Source organism: Pseudorca crassidens, chromosome 1, assembly GCF_039906515.1.
Source record: "Pseudorca crassidens isolate mPseCra1 chromosome 1, mPseCra1.hap1, whole genome shotgun sequence".
Lineage (NCBI taxonomy): Eukaryota > Metazoa > Chordata > Mammalia > Artiodactyla > Delphinidae > Pseudorca > Pseudorca crassidens.
In genome coordinates, this window is record NC_090296.1 from 100811956 (window position 1) to 100825697 (window position 13742).

A 13742-nucleotide genomic window follows, 5' to 3' on the forward strand; every position below is an offset into this window, starting at 1 on the left:
AGGAATTTTTGTGGAAGCTTAAAGATTTATTTAACCTGATACTTGAATAGAAATGGAGATAAAAAAAATTTAATTGCAAATAATACATTTCTTAAACTTTACTGCTGTAACCTGTACATATAAAAAACTAAGACAAATTATGTGAATAAAAACCTAACCCTTCAATTCAAATGAGCATTTGACTGTAAAATGCTGTAAAACATTCTATAAAGTGACTTATCAATGAAATCTAAGCTAAAATTCACCAGTGTGTCCAGTCATGGTGTTGTTTACTTCTTCTTTTGATATACTCCATATTTTCACTATATCTGAAACACACCAAGTCAGATATTATTTAAATGCAAAGGTTACTAGTAATTGCAATGTATTTGCTTTTAGATTATTGAAACCTTTTTCAAAACTACAGTAATAATAATAAAGACCATTAAAGTAGAGGAGAAGCTGTCACCATTTAAAACTATAATTTAAAAATCAATTTAATATTCCCATTTGTTGAAAAAAACTGAAGACTAAAATATGAAAACATAGTTTATTTTCTCATTCAGACTTCTGGAGTTTATTTTTACAAAATAGCAGACAAAATTTGTTTCTTTATAGTAATACAGAATATGTAATACATATCGAAATATATATATATAGCACTTAAGTTATAAACACATAGCAAAATCAGCATCACTTAAACAGCAACCATGTTTTTCACATAATTAGGATTTCTCAGGAAATAAACATTTTTACCTTGAATATGTAAACAGTCTTTGTGGCTTTATGTCAACTAGTATTTACAAAAGCTAGTCTAAAAACTACCACCGCTTGCAAAAGTGATGAGCTTTAAGATACAATTTTGCTGTCATGCCATAATAAAGACTGAAAATCATAGAAAGCCAGAGGGAGCTAGTCACTTCATTGCAATTGCTGTAGGTGGAACTACTTAATTGTGATTTAAAGATGTATGCTACGAGAATCCAAAAGGGATGCTTTTGAATCATCAGTTGTTGGTTTCTTTATGATCTAACCATCTCTTAACCCAGGTTAGATTGTGTCCCCTGATCATCTAACTGTGATAGAGGGAAGCTGCAAAGAGACTTTCTTCATCTCTGAAAAAAAGAAACACAGCATAAATCAGTGTTTAAAAACTGTACTCAGAAAACTAACACACATATTCATTATACAACTTAATATCCACTTGCCAAAGAAGGGCAGGAGTTATAGCAACTTATAATATCATGCATGCCTTGAAAGTTGTACAAAATGCAAACACTCACTAAGGAATATTTCATTGTCCCCATTTTACTGGTGTCTCAGTTATTGGAATAAAGAATGGTACTTGTTATATATTTGTATTTGTTTATATTATATAAGTTTATATTAAATTATAAATTAATTATATTCATATTTATATTTGTCTATATTTTTAATATTCTACCTCTTTCTCAAAAGGGTTTGAGGTACCTACAACAAAAGGCATACATATACTATGAATAAAATAGAAATTAAAAATCACGACTAAGGAAAGGAGAAGGATACAAATATATTAACCATCAGCAATATTGTAGTAGGTGAACTGAGGACCAGTTTTGGCTGCAAGCTTCCTGGTAGCCAGGGCAAAAAAGAAAACACAATAGGCTGTGCCATTCTTGGAATGATAAAGGAAGAAGGAAACCAATTCTATAGGAGAGAGGAAGTTTTGCCCTAGTACCAAATTAAAGAACAAAGAAAAAAAGCTCACATGAGATCTTATATAGGAAACACCTGGTAACAAGTAATAACTGTCTTTGGCAAGTTTTATAAAGAACAGTATTTTACAAGTAATCTATAGGGCACTGCTTCCTCTGATGGTGTCAACTAGATGTCTACTTGGATGCTCTCCAGAACTACTAGCTGGACAGTTATGCTATTAAAGCAAAGAAGTAAACTTTTTATACGAAGTAACAAAAACAAAAGCATTGCAACAGATAAAGCTTTATGCAGAATGCAGTAGCTCTGTTTAGACTTTATACATTAAAAATGCCTGTCTAGGGCTTCCCTGGTGGCGCAGTGGTTGAGAGTCCGCCTGCCGATGCAGGGGACACGGGTTTGTGCCCCGGTCCGGGAAGATCCCACATGCCGCAGAGCGGCTGGGCCCGTGAGCCATGGCCACTGAGCCTGAGCGTCCGGAGCCTGTGCTCCGCAACGGGAGAGGCCGCGGCAGTGAGAGGCCCGCGTACCGCAAAAAAAAAAAAAAAAAAAAGCCTGTCTAGAATGAAAATCTAGCTTTTAAAGCAAAAAAAGAAAAGAGAATTTGACCAAGCAAGGACATCTTAAGAGTAGTTTGTTCAGCCTCTGACATTTTTCCAGCATATTTTTACCTGCTCTCTTCCTTCAGTTTCTTGGCTGCCTGTGTTGATAACTTAATCTGCAAGTCCAGCCTTTGCAGGAAATCTCTGGCTGACACTTCCTCGGGCTGCATGGGCTGAGCATCAGATTCTTGAGGACTGGGAGAGGAAAGGTCTTCCCCAGCCGCTACCAGGTCTTCTTCATGAGAAAAACTATCAACTGTTTCATTTTCTGGAGAATCTATTGAGTTAAGTCCATTAAACAGCAAAGGCTTCTCTGATATAACTGGGATGTTCAAAGTTTTCTTCAGAAATATACAATCATTGGTAAACAGTTTATTTGCCCTTTTAATCTGCTCCATCTAAAATATTTTAAAAAAGCAACAGAGTTACATATAAATAAATCCAAGAGTAGGGTTTATTATACAACACAAAATAAAATATTCATAAGCAAAATGTGTGCAATGCTATCTCTGGATCTGAAATTCTTAATTCGGGGTTAGTCACCTCTCCAGATACCCCCAGTTATTTCAAGAGGTGCCAGAAAATTCTCTTTCACAATTTTATAAGAAGAAAGACTAGTTTTTCCCCTGCTATATTATTTCCCCTACAAGGCAGCTTTTACCAAGCAGCCTTAAATCCCTGAAGTTAAAAAATGTAGACTATTTAGCACTTATTTAATACACTTCAATCCTATTTTAACATTTCTATTATCTAATTTAAAAAAACAAAATTCTTAGTGCTGTGATTTTCCTTATGGAGTGCTTCCCATCTCTAGAATTGTGTTTGGTAAATTTAATGGATACAGGAGGTGGTAAAGAAAAAAGTACAACGAGAATTAGGAAGAATGGTGTAGGCTGGGGCTGCAGTCATTAAGAAAGCCCTCACGGAGAAGGTGGGGTTCTGATTTTGATTCTTTTGACTTTAGATGGACCTTGAAGAATGGGTAGAAGTGGGACAGGTAAGGAAAACAGGTAGGGAGCACTTTACATAGAGTATCTTATTTTTTCTACCTTACAGATTAGGTATCTGAAGATCCACTTTTCAAATAAAAGAAACAAAACTCATGGAGGTTATGTACCATGGAATCATCATACAAGTAGCAGATGAAGAAGACAGAATTTAATACAGGTTTCAAAACTTCAAACTCTTTCATACCCTGTGAATTCCTCCAAACCAAAGAAATGGGGATAGCAGGTAGGGGTGAAAGGGGGAATGGAATTTACGTATGTTACCTCATTTAACTTTGCTAACAGAACTGCAAGCTAGATATTATCACCTCCTTTTTACAGATGAAGAAAGGGAGACTCAAGGGAGTTAAGTGGCATGCCTAAGTCCACAAATGTGGGTAAGTGCAGACAGGACTCTTGCAGAGCTGTCGGAGAAATACCTACCCTCATGTTCATCACACCCGACTATCATGCATCTGCAGACTTCTCCACCCAACTAGCCTGGGAACTCGCACCATGCTAGGTTCTTTACATGCACTGCACCATCTAATTTTCTTGTGAGGTATTGTCACCAAGACAGCTTGGTACAACAGCTAAGCACACAGGCTTGGGAATGTGACAGAGCTAATTTCAAATCCCAGCTCCACCAACACGAACTGTCTGAACATAAGCGTGTTACTTCTCTCATTGAGCCTATTTCCTCATGTGTAAGACAGGTATCATCTAGCCTTCACAGGGTTGTTGGAAGGATTAAATGAGAGTTTATACATGTATATGCATAGAGGATATGGATGTACGTGTAAAGATATAGGTGTGAAAGGGAGAGACAATTTAGCAGTAAATGGTACTTACTGTCCATTTTCCCATGAAGAAATTAAGGCACACAAGAGATGACTGATTTGACCAAGTGCATATGGCTCCGCAACTGTATGAGCCAGAATTTCCGTCTGACTCTAAAGTCCATATGTACAACACCAAGATTAAAGTGCATGACTAATGGAACCCAATTCTGGGATCCTTTAATGCCAAATCGACTGAGTGAAAAAATTAGATTTCCACTTCAAAGAGCCTGAAAAAATAATGGTTGAATAAGATGGGCCCTGCTCCTCCTCCTTTCTAGCTATAAGGTGAATCCACACAAATAGTACATTCAATGCTTTCTTTTTTCATTTAAAGATACTACTTTAAAGTATCTTTTGTGTAGGGTGGTCTTTTATGTTCTAGTTTCTAGTTAAAAGAGAGAAGGCAAGGGTGAGAAAGAACATGAATAGGCAGGTATACTTTTAGAGACAGAATTAACATCTAAAAATCCTAAGTGTCTCTGGTCTAGTTTAGGCTTAGATGTGAGCAAATTAAAGAACTTGAAAACTTACCCATAGCAGGTTCAGGTATATCCTAATCTGCCTTTAGTACCTCTTGTTTTCACCACCTAGCATCCACGCCCTCCATCTCCCTTAGTATAAGGGCTTCCAGGGGCACTGAGTCCTCCCCTGGCTCCAGGATGAGCACATGACTCATTCCTGCCCCTTGAAGCATCACAGTGCCCCGGCTCCTGAAAGGTCACAGTCCCGTCTCGGAACAGTTCAGAGATGCAAGGAGACTTCTGCTGAGTCTGGGAGGTGAAGGACCTCTATTTTTTCTGTGAGAAAGAGACGGGCCTGGAGCTGCTGGCAGCCATCCTTCCACCACAAGGAACCTAACAACAATGCCACCTTGAAGGAGAGCGATCAGACCTCTGAATCAAAGCCTGAAGCCAGAATACCCTCGCACCCTTCAGTCCCAGTAATGAGCCAGTAAATGCCACTCTGTTTTGTTTTTATTGCTTAGGCCAACTTGAGTTTTCTGTCACTTGTAAATGAAAGAACCCTCACTGGTACAGTACCCTTGAAATACTTATTGACAGGGGCCTACAACTGCTAACAGACACTGTTTCCTGGGAATAATGATGGAAGACAGAAACAGCCAGGAACACCGGGATCTGACTGCTGAAGCTGGGCTGGGAACATCAGCCATTAACTGTGAATTCCCTCAGGTCAAGACCGGTTATTTCTAGAGCCTCCCAGGTTTAACAAAGATCTTATGCACACTAAGTGCTTAGGATGGATGGATTAATTAATTAATAAATAGTTAATACAGGTCAGAGAAACAGGCATAAAAGATGAACCCAGAGAAGTAACCAGGAAGGGGTGGTAAGTTATCTGTTTTGTTGGTTATTCTCCCTTTAAACCCACCCTCACCTCCCAATCCATCCCCCAGTCTTCTTGAACTTGTTCTAACTGCAGGAGGCTGACCTCTTCAGAACTGCACTCCCCAAACCCCCTTGTTCTTGGAATTCCAGTCAGTGTTCCCAAGGAAGTCACCAGCAGAACAACCACACCATGACTCTGGTGCCTGCATCCCTCTACAGCAGAGCTCCTACCAGGCAGCCCCTTGTCCACTCTTCCCGTTCTCCTCGGTGTCGGGTACCCCACTCCTTCCCCTGGCCCTCAGGCCTAGGGGTAATGTCTCCCTGCTGTTGCTGGTCTCGGGTGCTGCATCATCCCTTCCTGGTTCTCTTAATCCTATTCACACTTCTGTAAATGTCCCTGCATTAAACCCTCTCTGGCCACACCCTTGGAGTGCGCTAAATGTATTCTGTGGGGACCCTGATACATCCATCACTCAGAGCAAGACAGGCCATCATAGCCAGGCAAGGGGCCGAAGACAGGAAGCACAAGACAAATGGACTGAGTAAAAGGCTGTGTGTAGTCAGGGAGTCCACAGGGAGTGAAGGCAGGGCTCTCCTAGCTCTCATGCATGCCATTCTACCATTGATTCACCAATAGAACTGCCTCTTTTAACAAGTCTATGAGCTTCCCAATGTCAGGAACTGCTTCTTCTGCATCTCAGCATTGCCAGCAAGCATTTAAGGTGTATGTTGACCATTATGGTCTAGACTCTAAGATGACACATGGTTGCCAGCATCAAGGACATCAGGGATGTCCAGACATAGTTAGCATCAAGGTGGGAACCAATCTAAGGATGGGCAGATTTGAAACTGAAGGTGAAAACAGATAAAAGAGGTTAATATAAGGTAGTACTTAGAAACAAGGGCTCTGGGGCCATACTTTCCAGGTTCAAATCCTGGCTTTACCACTTTCTAATCATCCCCTATGTCTATTTTCTTTTCTGTAAAGTAAGGAAAATAGTACTTTCCACACAATATGATTATTATGAGAATTAAATGAGTTAATTCATGTAAAACACTTAGAACAATGCATGGCACACAAAAATGTTAGCAACTATCATTAAACTTGGTTAAAAGTGAGAAAACAAGTAAGGGCAGATCCTAACATGTATTCAGCAAATAAGGAGGAAGTAGGTAGGAATTTTCTCTCCATAAAAAATATTTCTGGGCTTCCCTGGTGGCGCAGTGGTTGAGAGTCCGCCTGCCGATGCAGGGGACGACACGGGTTCGAGCCCCGGTCCGGGAGGATCCCACATGCCACGGAGCGGCTGGGCCCGTGAGCCATGGCCACTGGGCCTGCGCGTCCAGAGCCTGTGCTCCGCAGCAGGAGAGGCCACAACAGTGAGAGGCCCGTGTACCGCAAAAAAGAAAAAAAAAATTCTCCCACAAAGTAAAAACATGTAAGAAAATTTCATATAAATAAGCCCAGATGAATAACATAATATACTGTCACTGCCCTGAGGTCTGAGCGTTTTTTTTTCATAAGGTATTTAATTTGATCTTAACTTGTTCTCCTTTACAACCATAGGCTCCAAACTCTATTACCAGTGGTGAAGTTAAGGAATGAAACCAGCTACACAAAAAGCCAGGGGAAAAAAAAAAAAAGGAGTCCTTCCAGAAAGAGTAGTTACAAGGCCCCAGAGCAGGAAAAAGTGGTGTGGCTGAAATAGGGAGTAATGAGCAAGCTGCAGGCCACTCATATAATAAATAAAATTTGGATTTTACTTTAAATGTGATGGGAAACCATTGGAGGGTAAAGGAAGGGAGTGACATGATTTGAATATCACTCCAGCAGCTTTATGGAAAATGGATTGGTAAGAAAGAGGCATTAGTGGAAACAGGAAGCTCAGTTATGGAAGAAACTGCAATAGCACAGATAAGAAATATAAATAATCCCAAACAGTGAAATGATATTTTAATTTGCTTTGGAATGTTTTATGCTTTTATCTGAACTTGGATGGGTCTAATGTTCTGGGAATTTCACCTCACATTAAACTAAGAAAAGTCATGATCCAATACAAGGAAGAGCTGAAAAACTCTACAGCTTTACCACCTGCCCTCTGTTCAATATCTCCTACTACCCAGTGAACGCTGAGAATAGAAAGTGTGACCTTTTCAAAGTGACGCAGAACTACCCTCAGTTTCTTGAGAGCAAATGACTAGTGGGGGAGATACAGCAACCAAATGCTTTCATTTTAAAACTGTCTCCTAATCAGGATGGAGTAGCATGATTCAGTGAAATTTACCATCTGCTTGCTAAGAAACAATTTATGGAATAATCAAGTAAGAGCTGACAGGATGGCCACAAGGTCTACCCTGGTGAAATCAGGTAGAACAAATACCATCAACAACTTGTTTAAAATGATTCCACTGTAAATACATTTGTAAAGGTGAATTCACTGGGGAGGGAACTCACAAAACATCCCTGCCCCCAAGTTATCTCAACAGCTGCCGCTGGGCATGATCAAGAACTCTCCCCAAAGGCTACTTTCCATCAGCTTCATTAGGCCACCTGCCTAACTGGGAATGCAACATTCAAAGCTTCTTTTTCTTCCTCTCCATTCCTTAAAAAAAGACAAACTGTTCTGAAAACATTTCAGGACCCATGATAACTAACATTTACACAGCACTGTGTTTGCTTATGGAATATTTCCATATACACACAACTCTCAGTTGATTATTATCATCATTATAGAGGAAAAGACTTAAACATTAAAGCATTCTCTCAAGATCATGTTCTAGTAAGTGCTGGATTCAACCTCCTCACTCCGCTGTCTCCTATTAAGTGCTAGGTGTTGGTGGCTATCAGCCTCCTCCATTGCCAGGTGCTAATAATAAGGGAAAGGATTTTTTCTTCTCCATGCTATCTCAGAAGAATATATGAGATCCCATTTATGAAATGTCCAGAAAAGGCAAATCTATAGATTAGAAAGCTGATTCATGGTTATCTGGGACAATAGAAGAGAATGGGGAGTAAGGGATCTTTTCGGGGTGATGGAACTGTTCTAAAACTGGATTGTGGTGAGGGTTGCACAACTCTGTAAATTTACTAAAAGTCCTTGAATTGTACACTTAAGATGGGTGAATTTTGTAATATGTAAATTATGTATCAATAAAGCTGTTTTTAAACAAAGAATGCATGAGAATCTATTAAAACCTAAAACTACTAAGGGCTACTTTACCATACTTCTTACAACAGGTGGCACTATTTAGTTATGGTTCTCTTCCCTTTGACCAGCAAAGGTCAACAATTTCCAGCAAGAGCAGGAGCTAAAGTTATAAACACAAAAGTTTTATATACACTTATATTTCTAACTCACCGCACTTGTTCCCCCTAAAATGATAATCATTTCACCTTTTCTCAGCAAGGTGACATCTGATAGGAGAAGTGTGAAGAAGCAAGTGGGCTTAGCAGCTCATTGGAGGAGAAAGAGAAGACCCCGGGAATAAAATTGGATAGGAAATGACTCAGGATATGGGGGGCAATGGTCTGGAGAGGGTAGAGGACAGGGAAGTTTCCAGGGGGTAACAAAAAGATGAAGAAAAAGTTTGTGAAAATAACAGTTTCCCTCACTGCCTCTCACCCACTTTCAGTTTATATACAGGGCTTCCTAACAAAAAGTTCACAGCAGCTGCCTGGAGCTGGTCAGTTCCCTCCAGAGGCTTGCCTCCAACTGAAAGGAGCTGGGATCACCACAAAAGACTGGGTTGGGGGAGGAGACTTAATGTCTCAGTGGAGATGAGCAAAGCCCAGGAAATTCCAGCCCAAGCAAGTCTGTGTCTGAGATTTGAATTACACTGAATAGTTTCTCAATTGATCCCCAGCAGTTTCAGTTTCTCTCTGTGAGGTCTTCCACCGCCATACCATTTGAAATTGCAGCTACCTCCAGCAGCCCTGTCTCCTTTCCCTGATTAATTTTTTTTTCATTTTGCTTATCAACACCTGATATATAACATATTTTGTTTACTTACTAACTGTCTCCACTGACTAAAATATAAGCTCCATGAGGGCATGGATTTTTATTTATTCACTAAGGTATCACCAGAAATGTAGAAGCTGGGAAAAAAGAGGAAAGAAAAATCAGATGAATGATAAACACTGTTGAGAAAACAAAACAGGAAAGGGGGGAGGGGCACTGGGATGAGGGAGGGTTGCAGTATGACATGGAGTGGTCAGGAAGGCCTCAGGGAGGAGACATTTATGCAGACTTGAAGGCAGTGAGGGAGCAAGTCACACAGCCAATATCAGCTACGTGATTTGTAGGTCCCAGAGAAAAGTGAAAATGTGGGGCATTTGTTCACAAATTATTAAAAATGTCAACAGTAACAGCAGAGCATTAAGTGCAGGGCTCTTCTCGACATGGGGCCTATGTGACTACACAGGTCCCACATCTGCACGTACCTGTGGCCCTGCATGCAGCTGTCAGGGAAAGTGTTCCCAACAGATGGATGGAACAGCAAGGGCAAAGACCCCAAGAAGGGACAGCATTGGGAAAGAGCAAAGAGACCCTGCTTGTAAAACAGGAACATTCCTGGGCTCCTTTACTGGATATTCTGATCCAGCAGGTTCAAGGTAGGCTCTAAATTGCCAACATCTCATCACCTACTCCTTTAAACACTAATTTAAATACAATGTGGGTGGGACTGCCCTGGTGGTCTAGTGGTTGGGACTCTGAGCTTCCACAGCAGGTGGTGTGGGTTGGATCCCTGGGGCTGGGAGGGGGACTAGTATCCCCATGCCGCGCAGCCAAAAAAAAAAAACCAAAAACAGTCTAAATACGATGTGGGTGATCTTGGCAGTCAATATTAGAAACTTAACTCACTCAACTTCTCTCTGTTCAGTCGGGGAATGAAAAAAACCTTTCTGCCTTTTTAACTTCCACCTGAAATATCAATTTCAATGAGTAAATCCGATTAATGTCTGTAGTTAATATCTGCAAGAATATCAGTTCACTGTTATGGTGATTATCTTCACTTTCACTAGTTCTATAGAACCAGTGGAAAGAGTCTCTAACAATTTCATCAACTAGAGTTCAGGGTCCAAAGTAAATGAGAACCAGTGATTCTCAACCAACAGTGAGTGCTTCTCAGGGAATATCTGGCTATTTCTGGATGGGGGGGAGGGGGGCAGTGCTACTGCTATCTAGTGGGCAGAGGCCAGAGATGCTGCTAAACATCCTACAATGCACAGAACAGCCCCCCAAGACAAAGGATTATCCAGTCCATAGTATCAATAGGGCTGCAGTTGAGAAACCCTGAAACAGACTGTCTGCGGCTACAGATTATAGTTCCCAATTCATTACACTTGAGCTTAACATCTTAAAATCAAGTCTTTATAAAGGTAATGAAAAACCTGATTTATGCTTTAATGAAAAGGGATAAATTTATAAGTAACAGGATCTACATCAGTGAAAACAGGAATTAGAAAGCATTTGATCAGGACTTACCTGATGGCGCAGTGGTTAAGAATCCGCCTGCCAATGCAGGCGACACAGATTTGAGCCCTGGTCTGGGAAGATCCCACATGCCACAGAGCAACTAAGCCCCTGTGCCACAACTACTAAGCCTGTGCTCTAGAGCTACTGAGCCTGCACTCTAGAGCCTTCGAGCCACAACTACTGAGTCTGTGAGCCACAACTACTGAAGCCTGCACGCCTAGAGCCTGTGCTCCGCAACAAGAGAAGCCACCACAGTGAGAAACCCGAGCACTGCAACGAAGCATAGCTCCCACTCGCCACAACTAGAGAAAGCCCGCACTCAGCAATGAAGAAACAACGCAGCCAAAAATAAATTAAATAAATAAATTTATCTTTTAAAAAAAGAAAGCAAGCATTTGATCAAAGGTGGAGAACCGCAGTGAGCAGATGTTCAGGAGCTCTGAGCAACCCAAATGAAGTCATGGAGGGCAGTGGGATGCAGAGAGATTGCTGTGGGTAGGGACCAGGGAAACAACACTTCTCTGGGTATCATGGATTCCTAGGTGCAGTCAGCCTAGCCTAGTAGATAAGATGCACAGAAACCAGACAGAAAAGACCTCCCTTCTTCAGTAATCAAGATGCTAAGAGAGCTCTTGATAAGACTAGGATAAAAGTAAGGATGGAGGGCTTCCCTGGTGGCGCAGTGGTTGAGAGTCCGCCTGCCGATGCAGGAGACACGGGTTCGTGCCCCAGTCCGGGAAGACCCACATGCCGCGGAGCAGCTAGGCCCGTGAGCCACGGCCGCTGAGCCTGCGCGTCCAGAGCGTGTGCTCCGCAACGGGAGAGGCCACAACAGTGAGAGGCCCATGTACCGCAAAAAAAAAAATAATAAATAAGGATGGAAATCAGAAGTAATACCTAGGACCAAGCAAATGTTTTGTCACTGTGATGATTCAAGCTGGTCTCAATGAATAAGCATACTTGGAAAATATCCTTACCTCTCATCCACCTTCACATCTGTAAAAAGGAGATTAATTACACCTATCTCCAAGACTTACTAGGAAAATCAAACTGAATAAGAACAAGATGAAACAAGACAAATGCAATGCCTGGCACACAACAGGCATTCAGCAGAAAGAGTAGCTGCTGATACTTCCCAACGCTGCTTTCCTCTGGCTCTGACTCAAACCAGGCCCCATGAATGCAAATACAAGAATTGAAGTTCTATGTTCACTTTTAGAAACTCCCAAGAGGGCGGAATAGGACTAACCATGGCATGAAGTCTCCAGTACATGCCTGCACAGCAAGATCCCTGCTCTCAAAATGTTGAAAGGATAGAAGGACCTGCCAGGTAAACACATACCAGCATGGGTGTGCAAAGGAGATGACTCAGTCTCTGTCACTGGTGAAGGGCCAGAAGGAGTTTCACTTAAAGAGAACGATAAAGATAAGATCACCTTTCTTCCCATTGCTGTCTAGGGTGCTTCAGGAAGGAACATTGAAAACTGATATAGAGCTCAAATGTAAAAAGACCATCACATAGTTCAGAGTTAATTATAAGTAATTTTAATGAAACAATATGTTCCCTCAGCTTTCCATGTTCTTCCCAGAGGTGTAATGCAATAGGCCCAAGACACACACACTTATAAATTTATAATAAACACAGCTCTGCAGCTCACCTAGACCACATTCTTGGCCGCTGCTTAGCGACAGGAGTCACATTCACAGTTGCCAGTGAGCCCAGGGGTGTAATTTCACTTCTAAATAAAGAAGCATAATCAATAGAAACAGAACCATCCTGCGGGAACAACTGTACCCTTCCTGACTCATCACAGCGATTGTTTACCCAGAAAACAAAATTCTCTGCCCAAGTCCGCACGTCAGTTCGGCTTTCAGGAAATATATAGCAGTACGACCGGGACTCAAAATCGGGCGAATTTGGCTCCCAGGGTGCCAACGCCCTGGTCCTCTTTGACCTTCCTTCCTCACGCGGCAGATCCGGTCTGAGTACAGGCAGGGCATCGAGAACTGGATGCACCCACCCGGGGAGGGAGCCTTGGCGGCCCGCCCCTCTGGCTGCAGGACAGGCTCTGGCGACCGTAGCTGTCCCGGCAGCGCGCGCTGGGCAAGCGCTCGGGGCCGAGCCGCCAGGAGACGTCTGGCTACCTCCCCGACGCCCCGATACTCGCTGCGCCCCCGCCCGCAGCCACCAGCACTGCTCACCGAGACTCCGTACTTGAGCGCGATGCCCTGCAGCGTGTCGCCGGGGCGCACCCGATGCTCCACATGGCGCTCGATGACGCCGGCGCCCAGCGGCGCCCGCACGCTGGCCGTGCTGCCGTACGAGCGGGTCTTGGTGCGCGCCAGGCTCAGCGACAGCTCGGCCTCCTCGGCCTCGGAGAGCGAGCGCGACGGTGGCGGCGGCGAGGGGGCCGAGGGCCGGGGCGTGCGGGGTCCGGCTGCCCGCAGGGACCGCTCGGGCGAGGAATCAGCCATGGGTCCTGCGGAGGCCGCCAGGTCGGGAAGCTCGCCAAGAGGGCGGCGCCTCGTCCGCCGCCGCCTCCTCTTCCTCCTCACAGGGGCTGCGGAAGGCCGTTCCGCGGGGACGGCGGGCTGGAGGCCGCGGCGGAAAGCTGCGGACCGGCCATGGTGGGCACCTGCTCCTACGCGTTCCGCCTTCCCCAGCGCACCTGCAGGGAGGAGAGCGAAACGAGCTCCAGCTGCTGGCCCGCCGACGCCCCGGCTCCACCCTGCGCGCCGAGACCCGGCTGGCCCTGCGGTGCGAGGAGCGGGGCGCTCTAAGGCCCCTCGCCGTGGAGCTACTGGGCCCCATCCC

General features: G+C 43.4%; 1 protein-coding gene across 3 annotated transcripts in view; it reads right to left on the reverse strand.

Moving 5' to 3' along the window:
* Window positions 1-515: 515 nt before the first annotated feature.
* The window catches only part of LYSMD2 (LysM domain containing 2), a 28874-nt gene continuing 15647 nt past the window's right edge, over window positions 516-13742 (reverse strand). For 2 of the 3 annotated variants that reach the window (XM_067747141.1, XM_067747133.1), the window contains 3 exons: window positions 13130-13596; window positions 2346-2674; window positions 516-1094 (listed from right to left, as the gene is read on the reverse strand). In XM_067747141.1, coding sequence (XP_067603242.1) covers window positions 1052-1094; window positions 2346-2674; window positions 13130-13402 — 645 coding nt within the window. In that variant the 5' untranslated portion in view covers window positions 13403-13596 and the 3' untranslated portion in view covers window positions 516-1051. Of the gene's footprint in view, window positions 1095-2345; window positions 2675-12785; window positions 13070-13129; window positions 13597-13742 lie in introns of those variants that run through there. The other variant, XM_067747149.1, reaches the window with a different exon arrangement.